The 19,954-nt window shown below is 41.7% G+C and overlaps 1 protein-coding gene across 10 annotated transcripts in view; it reads left to right on the forward strand.

The window, feature by feature from the left end:
- CADPS (calcium dependent secretion activator) overlaps window positions 1–19,954 on the forward strand; it is a 447,566-nt gene that overhangs the window by 318,539 nt on the left and 109,073 nt on the right. For 4 of the 10 annotated variants that reach the window (XM_059663078.1, XM_059663079.1, XM_059663080.1 and 1 more), the window contains 4 exons: window positions 13,273–13,374; window positions 15,046–15,109; window positions 15,675–15,798; window positions 18,143–18,211. In XM_059663078.1, the coding sequence (XP_059519061.1) occupies window positions 13,273–13,374; window positions 15,046–15,109; window positions 15,675–15,798; window positions 18,143–18,211 (359 nt within the window). Of the gene's footprint in view, window positions 1–219; window positions 379–13,272; window positions 13,375–15,045; window positions 15,110–15,674; window positions 15,799–18,142; window positions 18,212–19,077; window positions 19,096–19,954 lie in introns of all 10 variants that reach the window. The other 6 variants (XM_059663082.1, XM_059663083.1, XM_059663077.1 and 3 more) reach the window with 3 other exon arrangements.

A 19,954-nucleotide genomic window follows, 5' to 3' on the forward strand; every position in this document is an offset into this window, starting at 1 on the left:
TGGAAACAGTTTGGGGTTTCTTATTTTCTTTTCAGTTCTGATTTTCCTTATGCAAGTTTGCATCTTTTTTCCTTATTATTTTGGTTTGAATGCATTTGCTCTTGCCGTTTGATGCATCCTTCTTTTTATTTCTTTTGTTTGTGCATGTGTGTGTGCTCTTGGTTCTCCTGTGCTGGCCACTCTCTGTGCATGCCCCGTGCCAACACCCCCTCTCCACAGTCAACAAATGCATGTGTACCTTAGTGGGCTGCCACCACACACAGACCCTGAAGGGAGCAAAACTCCCTCCCCATCTGAACCAGAGGCTAAAAAAGACACAAAAAAGGAATGTAAACGAAGAAAAGATTTCAAAACTCAGGCAAACCCAGAGCCCAAAAGGTAAGAAGTTACATGTGTATTGGCTTGTATTTTGCAATGTCTGTGACCTTTCCCTACACCCTCCCCCATCCACACCACAACCTCTACCTTAGCAAACAGCAAGCTTTTTGTATTCCTGAGGTCTCTTTTCCTTTAAGGTTTGCCAAGAGCACACTTTAAAATAATCCTAGCAATGGGTGAAAATACCATGTATTAGGGCTGAATTTGAGTCAGGTGTTTAGTGATGCTTAAAACATGTTCTTATTTTTAAAAACTAGTTGAGCAATATATAAACAGAATCATGACTCAGATTGCTGTTTTAGTGGCATCTTGTTAGGGTCCTGGTACCTTACCAAGTCATTCATATTAAGCAACCGTGATTTATAATTTTGAAATTATGTTTCAAGAGCAAATAAAACGTGTTGGCATAAGATGGGTCTATACATTTATAGCGGCTCTATCGTTTTCAGCAAACTCCCCTCAGTTCCACACTAATTTGTGAAAGAAATTGATCTTCAAATACAATTTATAATAAAGTCACAAAGTAAAGCCTCTTAGTAGAGTCACTTATATAATAAGCTCACCCTGAAGGCACTTTTAAGTTCTAAAATTGTGTTTATCCTCTCCTGTTTCCTGGGACCTTTAGGGACACTCTCTTTGTGAATTGATAAAATGTCAAATTAGTGGCTTTTCCCCCCTTAAAACTAGATTTACAGTAATTTCCTGTGTTATCCCTGTGTCCTTCTTCACCTTCCCTACCCTCACTCCAAATTAACGCTAATATTTTCAAATGTCTTTGTTGTGGTTTTGAAACTGATTTTATGGCCCTGGCTGGCATTGCCAAGCCGTACAGAGATCACAAGCAGGTATGCTTTGTGCGTCAGGATAAATTTATCCACTGGAATATTTGTAAGCCCTGAAATCTATGCAGTTCGTGTATAGGCAGACAGATGACAATGCCAACTTTCACTTCCTGGAGCAGGTGGCAAGCTGTCCATCAGTGTACTCAGGTCTAATAGTGAAGGTCACAGAAAGCCCTGATTCCATGTGGGCACCCGTCTTCTGAACTTGCAGTATATAAGGCTGGAGAGGAAGTGGAGTTTCTGTGTGTGCCTCCCTGTGGGGGTCACAAGGCAAGGCAAGGCAACCAGTAAGTAAGTGCCTTGAGAGTGTGGCAGGTGCTTGGAGACTCTGGCTTCTGTCCAAGGTGCTGCTTTGGGGAGTGGTCAGAATTGAAACAGAACAGAGAGTGACTGGTCACCCTTGATGGAACCTGACCTAGTCCCTGGGCCATGAAAAATTATCCAAAAGGATCTTGAATGGTACCATGAGAGGATTGTGTGTGTCCTAGGGTCTATGTTTGCCTGCATTTTTTAAAGAAGAAGAAATCATAATATTATCAGTTATGCAACATTCTGCAGTTTACAAAAGCGCTTTTATATATTCTATCTCACTTGCTGTAACATTTTCAATTGGGCTATTTTTACATCAATTTTGCAGATGGTTAAACTGTATGAGTCGCTCATTGAGGCAGCAAACCCGGATGTTCTGAGTCCTAAGGTCTTTCTCTTTGCATAGATCAGCACTGTACATAGATTCTAAAGATCTGAGTATTAGAGCCTGTTCTGTGTATATCTAGGATTATTGTATCTCCTTTCTGTGCCTCAGTTTTCTCATCAACAAAATGAGCACACAGAATCATAGCATCAGTAATATCTCACCGATCTCTAATAGTATCTTCCATGGGTTATAATAACAAATGAAGTAGTACATTGTCAGATCTCATAAATTAGGTTTAATTAAAGTAAGGACAGTTGCTGCCACTTGATAAGCACTCACTACATGCCAGGCACTGGGTGGAGTGCTGTTTACATATATTATTTTATTTTATCCTTATTACATCCCGATAAGTGTTATTACTACCTTCATCTAACAGATGAGAAGTTTGTGGCTCAGATAAGTTCGGTCACTTACACCATAACAAATACGTGTGTGTGCCTAATGCAAGCATGAATATTCTGACATGGAGCTTGCATTTGCACCTCCCTGCCTTACTGCCTGCCCTGCATTCACACTGTGTACATGTGAGATGCCAGCTTCAGCCCTTTGATATGAGGTTAAACATCTCAGGTGAGATATATAGTAGTCATGAATTAATTTAAGAGTTTTCCATTTTTGTCCTAAAAATGTCGAAAGTCCATTGGGCCCCCCTGACAATGTTGGACGGTGGAGAAAGCCAGGGCCGTACCTGAAGTGTCAGATCACCCAAGGGACAGTCTCCTTTGAACACTAACCACAGCCCTTGATGTGGACCATTTTCCTAACCTCTGGCACCAGGATGAGCACTGTTTGCAAGTAGAGATGTCACCTATTCTTTGACCCAGATTAGGAAGGAATTCATGAGTCATGGGCACAAATGGCCCTTTCACTGGATTTAACTGAACAATAGAACCTATTTCTATTGTCACCTCACAACCAGCTTCACATTAGATAGCGAGTTGCTTTTTACTTAATTATTAACTTTTTAACCTACTATTAACTCAGCAGCTCCAAAGGTGGAGGCAGAGCTCTGGCCTGCTGCAGCTGAAATCATTAGTAAGTGCCCAGGGGCTGATGACCAAGTTTCTCCCACCTTCCCTGGAAGCCTGTGTCACATCTCTGTGACAACCTGTGCCTGTGTGAGTCGCAGACACCTAATCCAGGGGGGACGCTCTGGTCAGCCAGGAAGCTGTTTGCCCTCCAACAGCTCATTCACCACAAGAGGCGGAACCATGCGCACATTTGGCATATTTACACCATAGCAAATACGTGTATGAGCCTAATGCATGGGTGGGCAAACTTTTTGACTCGAGGGCCACAATGGGTTCTTAAACTGGACCGACCGGAGGGCCGGAACAAAAGCATGGATGGAGTGTTTGTGTGAACTAATATAAATTCAAAGTAAACATCATTACATAAAAGGGTACAGTCTTTTTTTTCAATAGTTTTATTCATTTCAAACAGGCCGTAGTTTGCCCACGGCTGGCCTAATGCAATGGTGGTTCTTGACCCGGCATGATCTTTCCCCCAGGCGACTCCTGGCAATGTCTGGAGACATTGCTGATTGTCACACCTAGAGGGTTAGTGCAGTGTCATTGAGCAGGTAGAGGCCAGGGATGTTTTTAAATATCCTACAATGAACAGGATGGCCCCTGCAAAAAAAAAGTCTTTCAAAACAAACTCCCAGGTGATGGGCTGAAATTTCTCCCCTCTACTTGGATTTTTTACACAAATTTAATCTGTGTCTAAAGGCATAACAGTTGCCACTATTGATTTTCAGCTTGCGCAGTGGTTCCCATACTCTAGTCTGCATATAAATCTTTTCGGTCCCATCCTAAAAGAATTAGATTCAGCAAGTCTTAGATGGAGCCGGGCACCTGCACTTCTAATCAGTTCCTCCCGGTAACTGTAAGGCATTTGGCCTTCAGAGTCCACTGGTTTAAGGTCTTGGTTGTCAAGCGAGGCTGCACATTGAATGACTTGGGGAGCCTGATCAATGCTGACACGTTAGCCCCACCTTCAGAGGTTCTGAATTGATTACTCTGGGATATGGCCTAAGCACCATGCTTTTAAATCTCTTCAAGTGATTCCTACAGGGAGCCATGTTTGAGGACCACTCATTGAGGGAACATTAGTTTGGGCCAGCTCTTTAAAATCGGACCTATTTTCTCTGAGAGGGAAAAGGAAAATATATGTTCAACTGGTTGCAGTTGGCGATCATGAAATCGACAGATGTAAATCACTGTTTCTTCTAATTTTTAAATCAGCTCCTAAGGTTGCAGTACTTAATTTTCACCATAATATTTTCAGTATTCTTTCCAGATGACATTTAGATTAGCATCACTTTGGTCACTGTCCCACGGTGACAAGACAATCAAATGGCTCCGATGATGGCAACTTGCGTCAATGTTCCTTGGATCCCTTTAATATTGGGATGGGGAAATTTTCTCATTTACATTATTATTTAACGTTTCTTGAATGCCAGTGCTGCTCTTCACATATGGCCTGCGGAGAAAGTACATTGTATCGGCAATTAACAAATCCATAATGCCAACCGCCCCAATCCAAAGTGAGCTGCGTAGATTAATGAGTCTGCAAGCAGATGTAAGAGGGCAGGAGTCCTAAAAATCTCCAAAAATGTGTCCAAATATTCTTCAGTTGATGTCCGAGAAGCCAGGGGGCTGCTTGTGTGCAGGAACCATGGGATCCCTGTGTTAGATCTGAGTGACTGGGCAACCAGATGGAACTCACTTTTCTCCTGTTACTCGACCAGGGTCCCTAAGTCAGCAAATGGTTCCATCTACCCAGTTGCCCAAGACAAAATCTCAGGAGCCATCCTTCCTCTGTCTTACTCAGCACATCACAAGGATTCAGTTATTCTGCCCTGTCAGCGCCCTTAAGTCTCTCTCAAGTCCATCCACCTCTCCATCTCTCCATGCCACTACCCGAGTTCAGGTTGATTGACTCTCCCCTGGATACAGTGATTGCCTTATTGACTGTGTTCTTGCCTCCAGTGTTGGTCCTCGCTCCCCGTCCGTCCACGTCACACAATGGTTTCTTTTATTTCTTTTTGGTGGATTCCTACCTGGAGTAAATGAGTGCTTTTTGCATATTTTTATTTTTCCTTTTACTCCAATCTCACCTTCCTCCCTCTCTCCCTCTCCCTCGGTCACATACACAAACACCTATTATGACATTATGTCTGGGGCTTTTTGACTCTCCCCTCCCCAAAGAGAGAGAGAAGACTGGAGCAGGGAGAGCTCTATTTTACTGATTTCTGAATACGGCTCTTCAGTAGCAGGCAGGCATGCGTGGGGACGGAGGGGTGGCAGTGACCCTCATATTTTGGCCCATGTTACACGCTGAACATTATTGCACTTGTGGACAGGAGCTCCCGGCCGATTGGCCTTCAGGCTCTGAGCAGGTGTGGGCCCTGCTTATGGCTGAGTCATGCCCTCTAAATTCTAAAGAACCAGCCTCACCTAATAGGAAGTACAGTGGGGCCTTGACTTACGAGTTTAATTCGTTCCGAGACCGAGCTCGTTAAGGAGCTCATTAACTCAAATTACTCTGTCAACTCAATGTAAAAAATCAGCGGAGAGACAGCTGGCATCTCAAAAAACTCGTTAGTCGGGACACTCGTAAGTCAAGGCCCCGCTGTACTTGTAAGGGAGGGAGGGGAAAAGTCCAAACACATTTCAAAGAAAGTCTGCATCGCAGGGAGAAATTCTCTTTAGAGCTTGCATTGTGGCTTTTTATGTGACTCTCTTCCTGGGGAAATTTGCCCCAGGAGAACAGCAGAGAATCCAACTCAGACACAAAAATCTTATAAAATGTACTGAATTATCTATCCCATCAGTGCAATCTTTCTGACAAATGTTCAAGTACTATGCATTTCCCTTCCAAAATTCCAATAGTGTGTCTGACCACTTAAAAGTCTACACATTGGGTGTTCAGGTGGAATCTAAAGTCTAATTAGCTGTGTTTATCTGGAAGTAAAGAAACTAATCTCTTTCCTTAATCCCCAAAGAGAAAAATCTACATAGTATCAGGTTTGGAAATTGGTCCTTCTCTGGGGAAAGAAATATAAGCTCTCCTGCAATGCATGCATTATATATCATTTTTCTATCACCTGTTGGGTTCTTGTCTCATTCCATATCTGGGCCTACGCTGGGCCACTCTGATGGCTGTCTTTGTGTCAATAGCATCCATGCTCTTTGAGATTGTTCAGTAGGAAAAACTTCTTGGTCACTCCCATCCATATAATAGACACCTTCTGATATTGCTGGGCTATCATGCATGTTTAGAAAAACAGTCAACAAGTCAGAAAAGACCTCGCTGGTATATTTTCTGCCATCTCCAGGCGTCTTTTCCAAACTGCCCACCTCAAGGAGCGGCAATGCACATTTGCAATGTTGTAGAAACTGCTCCTTGTTGCTTTGTGTCTTACCCTTTGTGATATAAACACTTTGATGTATTTGTTTTAGCAGCATGTCTTGGCCCCGGGGCGTCCGGGCATAATTAAAAAGGGCCTGGGCTGGAGGGAGAGGAGAAGGAAAGGCTACGGCTGGGCTTCCTAATGAAGTAGTGACCATGGGAGTGAGAGTCCTAGTTACCACTCATCATTAACCTAGAGATTACACAAACCATCCCGATGAGCGGGCAGGGAGGTCTCCTGGTGAAAGGACAATGCTTTGGTGCTGTCTTGAATTTGTAGTTGTTAGCCACAAAGTAAAAGATTCTAGTCTAGGAGTAAATGCAAAGGTCATTCTAAAAGTTGCAAGGATAAAGAATTTCTAGAAGTCAATTAAAATAAAAGGAAGAGTTAAGAGAGTGTGTTCGGCCTGAGTGTCGTATTCAAGAATCGCTGCCAGGCACATCAGCGAGAGATTCTGTCCCACTCTGGCCCTTACCACTCCGGGGTTTCTGGGCTGGAACAATTTCGTAGCAAATAGAATTGTTATCATCTTGTTTGAGGACATTTTCGTGGATCCGTAATGCAGTCTTCAGGCATGCATCCATTTGGAGAGAGAGAATATATCATGTTTACAGCGCCTGCACCAGCATATGTGGACATTTGCATTTGGAGAGAAAGTCTATTCCCACTTCAGCTGGAGTTTTACCCCTTGTTGGTGGTGATTGGGGCTTAAAGCTGGCTGTGTGTGGAGAGGTGGGCCAGACATTCTCTCCTCTTTTGTTGAATCCAGACCTTTTTTTGACACCTGGATTCTGATGCAATATCTGAACACACCAGCCAGCGTAAGCTTGGAATGAATGTAGTAACCTGACTTCCTTGAAAAGATATCTGACCTTGCAAAGCAGGGTTTTGTGGGCCAGCTTTCGGCATAATGTGGAGACTGCCAGTGGGATCATTAAACGCCGGGAATCTGCGCACCTGGGTGTGTCGGGACTGCTTACCGACCCAAAGAGATAAGTTCACTTTCACAAGACTCACTGCAGCTCCTTTTCTCCCACTAGGTCGCTCATACTTAATTCCAAAGATCAAAATAAGATGTTTCACGTTAGAAGCCTAGTGCCTGGTCACATTGGATTAATCCTACATTAGACGTTAATTAACAAGCTCTAGCTCAGGAGCATTAGGGGAAAGGAGAACAAGCTGCATAGCTAGTAACTTAAAGGATGGGCAGCTGGGCTGGGGTAGTTTACAGCTGACAGGGGAAGAAAAACAACTCCAGATATATTATTATTTGTGACATGGCTCAGGATGGGAGCCTGTGAGGAGAGTGAAGATGACAGAACTGGTGCTAACCACGGTGACAAGGACTTGAAGAGCAGCCGACGTGACATCTTTCCTATCATGCTGCTGAAAATGTCAGCTTTGTGAAGGACAGTGAGAAAATGGTTTGCCGAAAACTTGAAAGGTGGGTTCCGGAGATGCCGGCCGTGTCAGATGCAATATAGTCTCCAGTGGCCGGGGAGACCCACTTCTGGCCACAGTGATGGCCTGCAGGTGGCAAGGAAAGGGCCCTGCCTGCCACCAGCTCCAGAAATGCCTGCACTTGACCTGCATACTGTCTCGCGTTTGCAGGATCATGATACACAAGGAGTGAGTTGTGAGGCAGCGCGCAGTTAGGTGGAACCAGAGACCAGGAGCCACCTTTCCTTGGCGTGTGTGTGTGTGTGTGTGTGTGTGTGTGTGTGTGTGTGTGTGTACACCTAGGTTGAAAGGTACCAGCGCTTCCACTAAATTGGGAGCCTGGGAGGTGATGCTGGGAGCCACAGGGAGTGGGGCAGTGGCAGAAAAGTGGGAAACAGACCACAGCTCTGGCTCTCAAGCCGTAACTGCCGTTAGAATAACTTGGGGGGCCTGAGCCATGACGAGGTCTAGTCCCCGCTGCAGACAGATGAACCAGAGCCTGCGGACGGGACCAGAGCTCTCACTGTTCCAGAAAGTACAGCCAGAGCTTAAGAGCTACTGACTGTTGGGGATCGTCTGGTGAGGGCACAGCTGCTGGGCCAGCAAATCCACCTGTGTCTTCTCTTCTGTCCATGGACTGAGTTTAGGTCACGGGACAGTGGACAGTGACCATGAGAGGGAGGAACTGGCCCATGGGAAGGTCTTCAGCATCAACAGCTGGGAAATAGGCATCTCAGTGTATCTTCCCCAAGGTCCTCACAGTGCTGCCAAGGTCATTCCTCCAGTGGAAATTCGGGTGCTTTTAGGAAATGGCAGTGGACCGTAAGCCACAAAAAAAGAGGCAGAAAACGCACCAGCCAGGACGCGAGAGGACTTGGGGTATTCAGGCCTCGACGTGAGTTCTGAGTAGACACATCTTAGCTGGGATTTACTGGCTAAGAGTTTAAGACCCAGCTCCATCTCTCCTCTCCCATTCTTTGTGACACCCTAAGTGTTAAAAGTATTGAGAAAGGAACCAGTTTTATGGCAATTGTAGACTCACCCCCAAATGTTTCCAGAAAACAACAACATCAGCGTGGCTTCCAAGACTGATAAGTTCTTCTGTTTACTTCTCAGTCAGCACGGCTTGGAATGACCTTGGAAATAGTGCAAACGGCACTTTTGGAAGGGATTGCTAGTGTCCCCAAGGCACCAGGCACTTGGAGGAGACCTCTGGTTTTATTTTTATTTTTATTCACTTTTTAGATATTTAAATGCTATATTTATTTGTGTGTGTGTTTTAAATCGTCATCTCTTGTATTGAATTCACTCCAGCCTGAGGGAAATTGGGAACTCTGGATCAGAAATACCCTTTCAGCTACAGGAAGAGCCAGCAAAAACAATATTTCCCTGCTCTAGGGCAGAGCATCTCAGTGTGGGTTCCAAACCAGCGTGGCCAGAGAACTTGTTAGAAACGCACCTTCTCAGACCCCACCCCACATTTACGGAACCAGAAACTCTTGGGTGGGGCCCAGCCATGCGGTCAGGGCAAAGCCGGCCAGCTCAGTCTGAGGCACTGCCCTAGGAGAGGGGTTTCATTGCCTCTGTGAGAAGTGCTCCCCCAAATATTGAACAGGACTTTTCAATTATAGCTCTGTAGGAACCTTTCTAAACCTGTACAATTAGCATAGGCAATCTAAGGGTCCATGAAAAATAAGTTGATGTTTGATAGAATGTTCAAAAATAATTATGTTAAAAAAAGGATATTTTTGCTCTTTAACTGACATGGTTACAACCTGTGATCTTTAACAAATTCTATTATTCCCGCATGTCTCTTCCTTTTGTAAAATAACATCCCCTGTTACCACTACCATTTCAGAGCAGTTCTGGCAATTGCAAACAAATTTGCATTTGTTGTCAAAATCCTGATTTATTTTTTTTTATCACCTGGGTTTTTGGTTTTGGGAGTGTGTGTGTGTGTGTGTGTGTGTGTCTGCACTACATGCCTTACAGATGTTGAGTTAGTTTCATTTATTTTAAAATAAAAGTATTCATACAGACATAGGCAATTAAGAAGCAAATTTAAGAATAGATTACAACAATAAATTTTAGTTGTTTACTTTTTCTGAACAGTGAGATAACAGTTCAGAAAGGAGAGATTGTCATGGAAGTGGGAGGTGCTATCTGACACACCTTTAATCATTACAAATGTGAGTCATCAGAACAAAAGGGAAAATCATAATCAAATTTTACATTGTAATAATATCCTTCATAGTAAGAATTAACTGAGAAGGCCAGGCACACACAAAATGTTTAGTTTTTATCATCTCAGATGCAAACCTAAAAGTTCCCTCCTAATTGCCTAAGTTAGCCATAGAAGACTTGTTAGTTAAGGAATGAATGATTTTATTCCGAGAAGTTTATCTCCTAATAATGGCAGCAGGCATCTCTGGGCTGCCCATTCTATATAATAAAAGGGTAATATTCAAATTGACTGAACAATGGAATGACAGGAACACCTGTGGCCCCTCACCCCAGCCAGCCCGCCACCGATGGCCTCCATTGGGGCAGGTTGGCTGGACCCCACCAGTGCATGAATTTGTGTACCAGGCCTCTAGTGTTAAATAGTTCCATGCCAAACCCCTCTGTGACTTGTAAATTATATTTAATAGCATTTTTCTCTGGGTTAATTCCCTGCTAAGAAACAAAAATCTTAAAATGGCTTATTTTTTCCAAATTGAGTATATGCACACACATACCAATTGTATAAACGTGTGTTCCGTGTGTTAATAAGTCAAATTTTGTGTAAACAAATTCCAAAAGCTACAGCTAAAAGAAGTTGTAGATTAAACATGAGACTTTAGCACAGAAAATGTCACATATATTTTATGGGGGCCAATGAATTCAAGATTTAACTACAGATTTTTAATAAACTTTTTGAGATTTCTCCAGAAATTTTGAAAATAAGGGCACATTCATAGATTACCACCGCCTACCCAATATTTACCATTTTGCCTTTTTTCTTCCCTTAAGTTCAAGGGAACTTTTATGAAAAAGTGGATCATAACAGGATTTTACCATTTAGCAGTGTTTTTTATAAAGTGTGTGTGTGTGTGTGGGGGGGTGTTCTCATTTTTTTCCAGTGGGACATTTTCAGTATTTTCAAAGAAGGAAACTGACCGATCAACCCCTAACAGGAGGTACATTGCTATAATTTGCCAAGTCTTTTGTGTAGTCAGACTGGTCTAGTGTACAGGATTTTCCCAACTTATGCTGGATCCTTGAGAAGGCCTATAAATAAGACCATTTGTTTGGTCTCAAGATGACTTGCATTTGCAAACTGAGGAATGTTCCAATAGAAGTTTCATGGTGACGCACCAGTCTGGAAACTGGCTCAGGCAGTAGTCAAAACAAGTCACTACCGATCTGGGAAGCTGAAGTCTTTGAATGGGTCAGATTACCCTCCGTCTAATTTGGCACAGATAAATTTGAGCTGTAGATATGCAGCGTCCCTTTGTATTTTCAACTTAAATGGTCCAAACCAAACAGGGAAAATGTGTGTGGACCTAATGCCAATTTAGAAACATGGAAATACCATGATTAAACTGAAATTCACTTATTTGTGCTAAGGTCTGTTGCATTAAAATGAGCAATAGTTTGCTAAGATTGAAAAACATCGTATGTGGCTTGTTTGGTTGTTGTTGTTTTTTAGCTTTATTAAGATATTGACAAATATTTGTAGGTGTAAGGTGTATGATGTTATGATTTGATACACAGATATATTGTAAAATGATTATCACAGTAAGGTTAGTTAACACCTACATCCCCTTACATAATTACCATTGTTTTGTGTGTGGTGAGAACATTTAGTATCTACTCTCTTATCAACTTTGAAGTATATAATAAGTACTAGAGGCCCGATGCACGAAATTCGTGCAAGAGTAGGCCCTTGCAGCCCCTACTTTGCCCGGAAGGTCGACTGGAAGGTCGTCTGGATGGTCTTTCCACTGTTCAGTCATTCAATCAATTTGCATACTATGCTTTTATTATTATAGATTATTCACTAGAGTCCCCCTGCTCTGCTTTAGCCAGAAGTTTGTACCCTTTGGTCAACACCACCTCATTTCCCCCACCCTTCAGGCCCCAGCAACTACCATTCCACTCTCTATTTCTATGAGTTAGACTTCTTTAGATTCCATATGTGAGAACATACAATATTTGTCTTTATCTGACTGACATTTCACTTAGCATCATGCCCTCAAGGTCCATTCATATTGTTGCAAATGGCAGGATTTTCTTATTTTTTTATGGCTGCGTATTTCATCACACATAATAGCTTACATTTCCTTTATCCTTTGTTTCATATATATATGTTTTATCTGTTTAATATGTTATATGCATATGAAATATCTATGAAAATATATGTGAAATATATATCCATTTATCTGTCCATGGGCACTTGGATTATTTCCACATCCTGGCTATTATCAATAATGCTACTATGAATATGGGGGTGCAGATGCATTTTCAAGATTTCCTTTCCTTCAGATATACCCAGAAGTGGGATTGCTGGATCATTTGGTAGTTCTATTTTAAATTTTTTGAGGTTCCTCTATACCAGTGGTTCTCAACCTGTGGGTCGCGACCCCTTTGGAGGTCAAACGACCCTTTCACAGGGGTCGCCTAAGACCATCAGAAAACACATATATAATTACATATTGTTTTTGTGATTAATCACTATGCTTTAATTATGTTCAATTTGTAACAATGAAATTGGGGGTCACCACAACATGAGGAACTGTATTAAAGGGTAGTGGCATTAGGAAGGTTGAGAACCACTGCTCTATACTGTTTTCCACAGTGGCTGCACCAAATGACATTCCCATCAACAGTACACAGGCGTTCCTTCTTCTCCATCGTCTCGCCAACACTTGTTACACTTGACCTTTTGATAATAGCCACTCCAACAGGTGCAAGATGATATTTCATTGTGAATCTGATTTGCATTTCCCTAATAATTAATGATGTTGAGCATCTTCTCACCTACCTGTTAGTCATTTGTATGTCTTCTTTGGAAAAACATCTATTCAAGTTGTCTGCCCAATTTTTAATCAAATTATTTGGGTTTTTTTGTTTGTTTTGCTAATGCTAGTTGTTCTAAATTTTCAAGAGAATTGTATTACAAAACTTTCCTAATTTAAAAAATGTTGGCAAATAGTTAAAAATTTTAAGAAACTATGAGACACACACAGACCTAAAAGTTGAACCTCCAAGCCACTAGTTTGTACATTTTACCATTTCACAATAAATGAGCGACAATTTTGCAAATGTCTCCAAATGATAACCCCAAAACACCGCACCCCCTTTAGTGACCAGCTCCGAGAAGCAGGACTTCTCCTAAGGCTACATCTGTCATTGCCATTGTTCTTCTGAAAGAGACAGTTTCCTCCTGCTAGAGGTTTGATTTGATGGCGTCGGCACACGAGGTTCCTGTCACTTCATGCCATGTCTTCCTTCAGGCCCGATGGGATCGGAACTGTGACTGTGGAAGAAAAGGAACGTTTTGAAGAAATCAAAGAGAGACTCCGAGTTCTGTTGGAAAATCAGATTACGCATTTTAGGTAAGGATCTGGGGTAGAGGGGCTCCTTAGGGGGGGGAGACTAGGGGGTTTGATTTACTGAAATGGTAAGTCAATCAGATACACATTGGATATTTAGAAATAACCGAATGAAAAGCAAACAGATAAGACTGGGTTTCACAATAGCTCAGAGACTTTGAAATCTTAAGGTCATTTTATTTCCACCAAAGGAACAGCCCCTTCTTGTATAAGTTGACCCTGGTCATCAACCTGGTTTTTGTTTAATCCATTAAAAAGTTGTATTGGGCCCTAACCAGTTTGGCTCAGTGGATAGAGCGTCGGCCTGTGGACTCAAGGGTCCCAGGTTCGATTCTGGTCAAGGGCATGTACCTGGGTTGTGGGCACATCCCCAGTGGGGAGTGTGCAGGAGGCAGCTGATCGATGTTTCTCTCATCGATGTTTCGGACTCTCTATCCCTCTCCCTTCCTCTCTGTAAAAAATCAATAAAATATGTTTTTTGCAACAGCATGGATGGAACTGGAGAGCATTATGCTAAAATATATATATTTTTAAAAAGTTGTATTGGAAGCTTCTTCAGGTTTCCTAAGTAAAGCACTGAAAGGCCTTGTGAACCACATCATGTGATCAGGGAAGGAAGGCAGTGGTACCCACAGGAGAAGCCGCCTTCCCCTCAGAGACAGGGCCAGCTGCTCCTCAGGGGAGGAAAGCTGATGGGCCTTGCAGGTTGGCTCTTCTCCACACCCTGGAGCCAGCAGGAGCGGCTGCCTTGAGCCTTGTGCCGTGTGGCCCACTTCTCCTTGGGACAAATCCGTCATTTCTAATGCTGCATGTGTGGTTCCAGACCCGAAGCCTGAACCAGTAACTCAAAAATAAGAAGCACATTTATAATGGCATAATAAATACGTCCTTGTTATCAGGCCCTTCCAGATACAGGGGCTGGATTTTATTCTCAGAACAACTTTGTAAGAAAGTTATTGTTGTCCCCATTTAAACAACAAGTAAACTGAGGCTGAGAGAGGTTCAAGACTTGCCCCAGGCCAGTCTGAGTGTAAGTAGCCCATGCTGGTGCCTTTGTACCATAAGGAACAGTGTCCCAAAGGGCTGGTGACAGCTTAAAACAGTCAGTGGAATTCCTAGTGATATCTAACACAGACCCCCCCACCCACCCCGGACATATCTTTATTGATCATTCACTACATGCAAGATGCATTGCCAATAATGGAAAATCCATTAACAATTAAAAACCACAAGCAAGGAAGGACAATTTGCAGAATCATGAATTTGTTTAAAAGACCTTCCTTCATTTTCCATATGAATCCTTTAGGGATTAATCTTACCCTCTTTCAACTAATATTTTTATAATGCTTGTCTCTAGAATAATATTTAAGGTCTCCTTTGAGCTAACAAATGGTTCTCTTCACAATAGAAATCTACGCAGAGCCTTGTCATCACCCTAAATATTCTTGTCTGCTGCAGACGTCTGCAGAGTCTCTCTTCAGTCATCATTCACACATACACATATATACATTATATACACACATAGATGGTGTGAATTCAGATTAACATAACACAACGTGACAAAATAGAAGGCACTTTCTGTTCCTCACAGAATGTCTATAGGAATCAAATTTCAGTACACTTCATGCTAAAGTGTAATAAATCGGGCAACCTGAAGAATTTTCTCTTTTTTAGGTACTGCTTCCCATTTGGTCGACCCGAAGGTGCTTTGAAAGCTACTCTCTCACTCCTGGAAAGGGTAAGAATGAAAGTCAAAGAGAGATTCCACATATATAGAAATATGAACAAAATTGTAATGGAATATTGTGGTTGAATGACCTAGACTGTAACTTTGAGGTATTGTTTACCATTCATCAAATATCAAAATAAGCCCTAACCGGTTTGGCTCAGTGGATAGAGCATTGGCCTGCGGACTGAAAGGTCCCAGGTTCGATTCTGGTCAAGGGCATGTACCTTGGTTGCAGGCACATCCCTAGTAGGAGGTGTGCAGGAGGCAGCTGATCGATGTTTCTCTCTCATCGATGTTTCTAACTCTCTAACCCTCTCCCTTCCTCTCTGTAAAAAATCAATAAAATATGTTTTAAAACAATATATCCAAATAAGCATGAAGAAACTGCCCAAAATCTAGGTGTTTTCTCTCCAGACAATAAATAGTTGGATCTATTGAAGATATGTTCCTAGACCTTCCCTGGTTCGTGGACAGGCTTTGCCATTCTAACTGTGTATTTGAACTCTCTAAGAAATATAAATGAGTAACGCAGCTAATTGAACCATCTGAATAACCTTTCCTTCCCCACCTTAAGGTTTTGATGAAAGACATCGTTACCCCAGTGCCACAAGAGGAGGTAAAAACAGTCATCCGTAAATGTCTAGAGCAAGCTGCTTTAGTCAACTATTCCCGGCTATCAGAGTATGCCAAAATCGAAGGTAAGACTCCCTTCTGCCCCCAGGTTTTAATTTAAAACTTCATATGCCTCCCTGGGGAAGTCTCTCTCTTTTCTGATGGGCACCAGGAAACAGGGGTCCATCTGAGTATGTTAAGCTGAAACTTGAAAGCACTCAAAATATGAAAATGTGAACTCTTCCTTGGATGTGGCCAAATAAATGAATGGAAGATCAGAGGCTCAGAAATCAGTCATTGTAGGGGAAGAATATTAAACGTGGGATGTTATCCGATAACTGAGGTCCCTCTGAGAGTCTGTGTCAGCCCTAAGTGGCTGATGTCTTCCAATGAAAGAGTTCTGTGGGATTACTACCTGCTTTAAATAGAGGAAAACAAAGCAGTTTGTTATCCACTGTTGATGGCACTGCAAGTAAAACAATAATTGAATAAAGCAACATCAAGATTTTGCCGAACTCTTTCTTGTCCCTTGAACTTACGAAGAGCTGTCTTTGGTAGCATTTCAAACTTGATGGCAAATTAATGTCCAGCCTTCTCTGATGGCTCCTAGTTTGCTTTTGATTTCATTTGTTATTGCTACATTATTGGCTAATGTAGGATGGTCGTCACCGCTGCCCTCTCAAGTTTTAGGGAAGCAGTCACTGATGACCAACTAATTACCCCAAAGTCACCTTGAGTAAACTCTACTTGAAAAGATATGGTTCTTTGGGACCTATTCATTTGCAGTTTATTAATCACTTTTCATTGTTACCCTGTTGGCTGCTATAGGGTGATTTGAAAACCACACCCAACTTGACCAGTGGTGTAAGTGTATAAATGTGGAAGTTCTGTGTGCAAAACTCAATGTGTTCGCATTCTGGAATCTGATGTTCTCTCACATGTGAAATGCCAGCAAATACCCATTGTTTGCCTTCAGGACATGACTGGGGGGAAAAAAAAAGACCTAACCAACTACCAAATCCCATCAGTTATCCTGCCAAAGTCCTTATTTCCCTAGAGAATTAGGCTAAGATCATGTCAAATTCACAGTGTTCTGTACATTACATGTCTCCCTCTCTCAATTTTGTCTGTCTGACAATGCAAATTGTGTACCAGTGGTAATGAATTCATTGTTATGCATCCAGGGAGAAACACTTAAGAATTGGGCACTAAAAGGATGTTTATCAACTCTTGACTTGGTAATGAGTGACAAAAATAGAGGAACAAGAAGATTGGTAAAAGAGCTATATTAGAAAATAATTGTTCCAGCATTTACCTTCCCAGGACACAATGATTGGTTGTATTTGGTAATGCCAACCGGGCACCTAATAATTCTAGGTGAGGCCAGAGATGGGATGGAATCAAGAAACGTTCGGTTGCCATGGCTGCTGCCTCCTAGGTCTTGGTCTAGCTATTACTAGTCTTGGTAAGATCTGCTCTCTTCTTTCAGATAAATATATCCAAAAACAAACTTTAAGATCTGTAAGTAAAAATGCATTCATTTCCAAAGTAGATCAGCTGGTCTGTAATTTCCTTTTGTGCCTCAATTCTTCTTGGTTGTGTTAATTATCTTTTGCACTGTGACTTTTAGGTCTGGGGATTCTTTGAAGAAACCAATCTTTTTTTTCCAACTCTCTTTTCAGAGAAGTACCTCATTCCACACTACCTGCTCTCTTTGCTTCTCTCCTTCCTTGTTCGCGATTGGCTCAGCCACTTTTTGACATTATCTCTGCAAAAGTGGCTGTGACGCCAATTTCAAAGCATGCTGGGATTGTTAATTCAGACAACCCAACATCCTCTGGCTGCATGTATCAGGTTTTCTTTCATGAACATAGTCCACCATAGGCTGAGACATTGCAGCTGTAAAGATATTACTACCAAACAACTTTCTTTTACAAGGTTCCAATCCTACACTCAGAAAAGAAACCGTCCATTTTTACATTTGAGCCCCTCTGTGAGCACTGACAGCTTAGTTTCCAGAGAATTTTGGAAAGAAGTTGTAGTAATATTTGCTGGAGACTATGTTTATGAAGAAATACCTCAAGAGCCTTAGATACTAAAGTCTGAAATCCTTAGTATCTTGGAGCCTTAAATCAATGAAATTCTGTTTCCCTTTACTCATGATGTTTTTGGTCATTGTATTCTTGCAAACAATTCTAAAGAGACGTGTAAAATCATGGTCACAATCTCTCTCGTGACTCACGGCATGCTGAATGGTTAATCCAGTAGATCTCCGATTTTGAAACTCCTTTTTCCTTTATCCTGTGTTTATCCCAAAATACTCTGTGGCTATTTTCCTTTGAGCTAATGTAACATTTTCCTCTAACCTATGACCTTTAACCTCTTTACCTCTGACCTAAGCCTCTTGCATGCCCAAATCCTCTTTTATAGGGAAAAAGAGAGAAATGTATGAGCATCCTGTCTTCTGCTTGGCCTCCCAAGTGATGGATTTAACCATTCGTGAGTACCTACCACTCCTCGCCATGCTGTCTTCACTTTTTCTGTTTTCATTATTTCAAGAAAATACAGATCCAATCAACTCACTCTCCTTGCTTCAAGTTGTTTAGCATTGGCTTGTCTGTTGATTCTGTCTGTGAAATCCAGTGTGAGAAGTCCAGTCACTTTTTATCAACCTAAAACAGGTTAGACAATTAAGCCATTTGTTTGTGATAAACTCAGATTTGTCCGTAAGTTTTTCAGTTATTCTCTGTCTGTGACCTGAATGCATTTTTACTTTGCTTGTGTGTAACCCCAATTTGTAAAGTGCTTGTCACTGGTACACAATAAAAAGGTAGCATCTAGGCCGGGAGCAATATGTTAGGTGTCAGATAAAGGACAGCTGGGGCAAAATCATGCCTTCTTTTCCATGTTTAACATGTCAAACTATTGTGGGTATAAGATCACATGAGGTGGTCCATTCTCTGTAAAAATGAGATCTTACATGCCTCCTGTCTCTTTTCTCTCAAGCTGAAAAGCTTTTCCTTGTTCTCTCTGGAGATTTTGACTTGTCCTTGTCCTCTAAGCTTTGGCTAGAACATATGACTTAATTGTCACTTGGAAAGTTCATGTGTTTCATAGCTTGATTTCACATTAAACTTAATTTTACTAATTTTCTATTTGTGCAGCATTTTTCACCTCTGTGAAGGAGCCTTTTTTTGCTGGCCCCCACACTTCGGGGCGGTGGGAACCCAAGGGCGACCTTTTCTTCCAATGTCATATATCACACATAAGTGGGGGGCATTTTGGTCCACTTGCTCATTAATCCTGCATATGTGTTCTTGTTTCTCTCTCTCTTTTCTCCTCGTTGTGCTCTCTCTTTCAAATAGAGAATCAAAAGGACGCAGGTGAACCAATTGTATATGCATTATAAACTATCAGGATTGTTGAGTTATATTTAGTTTCTTTTTTTTTTTTTAATGGCTCCTTAATGTATGTACTCCCAAAGACTGGTGTGGAGTTGCAATGATACTTAAGGAGTTAATTTGTGCTGTCTAAATACCCCTCATGCCCATTAGATGCTAACCTTTATAGAGTAGAATTTCCATGAAGGCATAAGCTTTGGAGGAACAGAATTCTGGTTTGTACAGAACCTTTCATCCTTGGTTTCCGGATTCCAGGGATTTGGCCTCATGTGCTTTTTAAAAATAGTTACTGAACCAAATGAATCTTCCCTTTTGTTTTTCATTTCTTTTTTCCGTTTCCTACCCGACTGAGAAGTTTGTGTTCTTTGATGAATGTCTATCAGCCAAGATGGAGAGAGGTTGTCTTTGTGCTGTTTTGTGTGTTGTGTGGTGAGGCAGGGCGCAAGCACAGGGCAGAAGCTTCGTGAGAGGAAAGCTCTTAGAAAATTCTCTGACTTTGGATGTGTTCTTCTTGTTTAGTCCAAAAACTTGTAAGCATTTTGTAAGGAAAGCTCTAATAAATGAAAATATAGTATTAACTTTTGTTTTTAAGGTCTAAAGGATTCTTAAAAGATTATTATTGTTTCATTGAAGTTAAACCTATTTCATTTAATCAAAGATGGACATATTTCAGATCAACTCAGAAAGCATTTTTGAGCACATGCCAAGCACCAGACTGGCAATAAGTATTTGAAGACTCATGAACCTATGTTCAAGACACATGTGCCTTTCTCTCCCGAGAAGGGAAGGTATTCATTCACTCATTCACTCTGTCATTCATTCAACAAGTTTTTAGTGGGGC

Source organism: Myotis daubentonii, chromosome 14 (assembly GCF_963259705.1).
Source record: "Myotis daubentonii chromosome 14, mMyoDau2.1, whole genome shotgun sequence".
Taxonomy (NCBI): Eukaryota; Metazoa; Chordata; class Mammalia; order Chiroptera; family Vespertilionidae; genus Myotis; species Myotis daubentonii.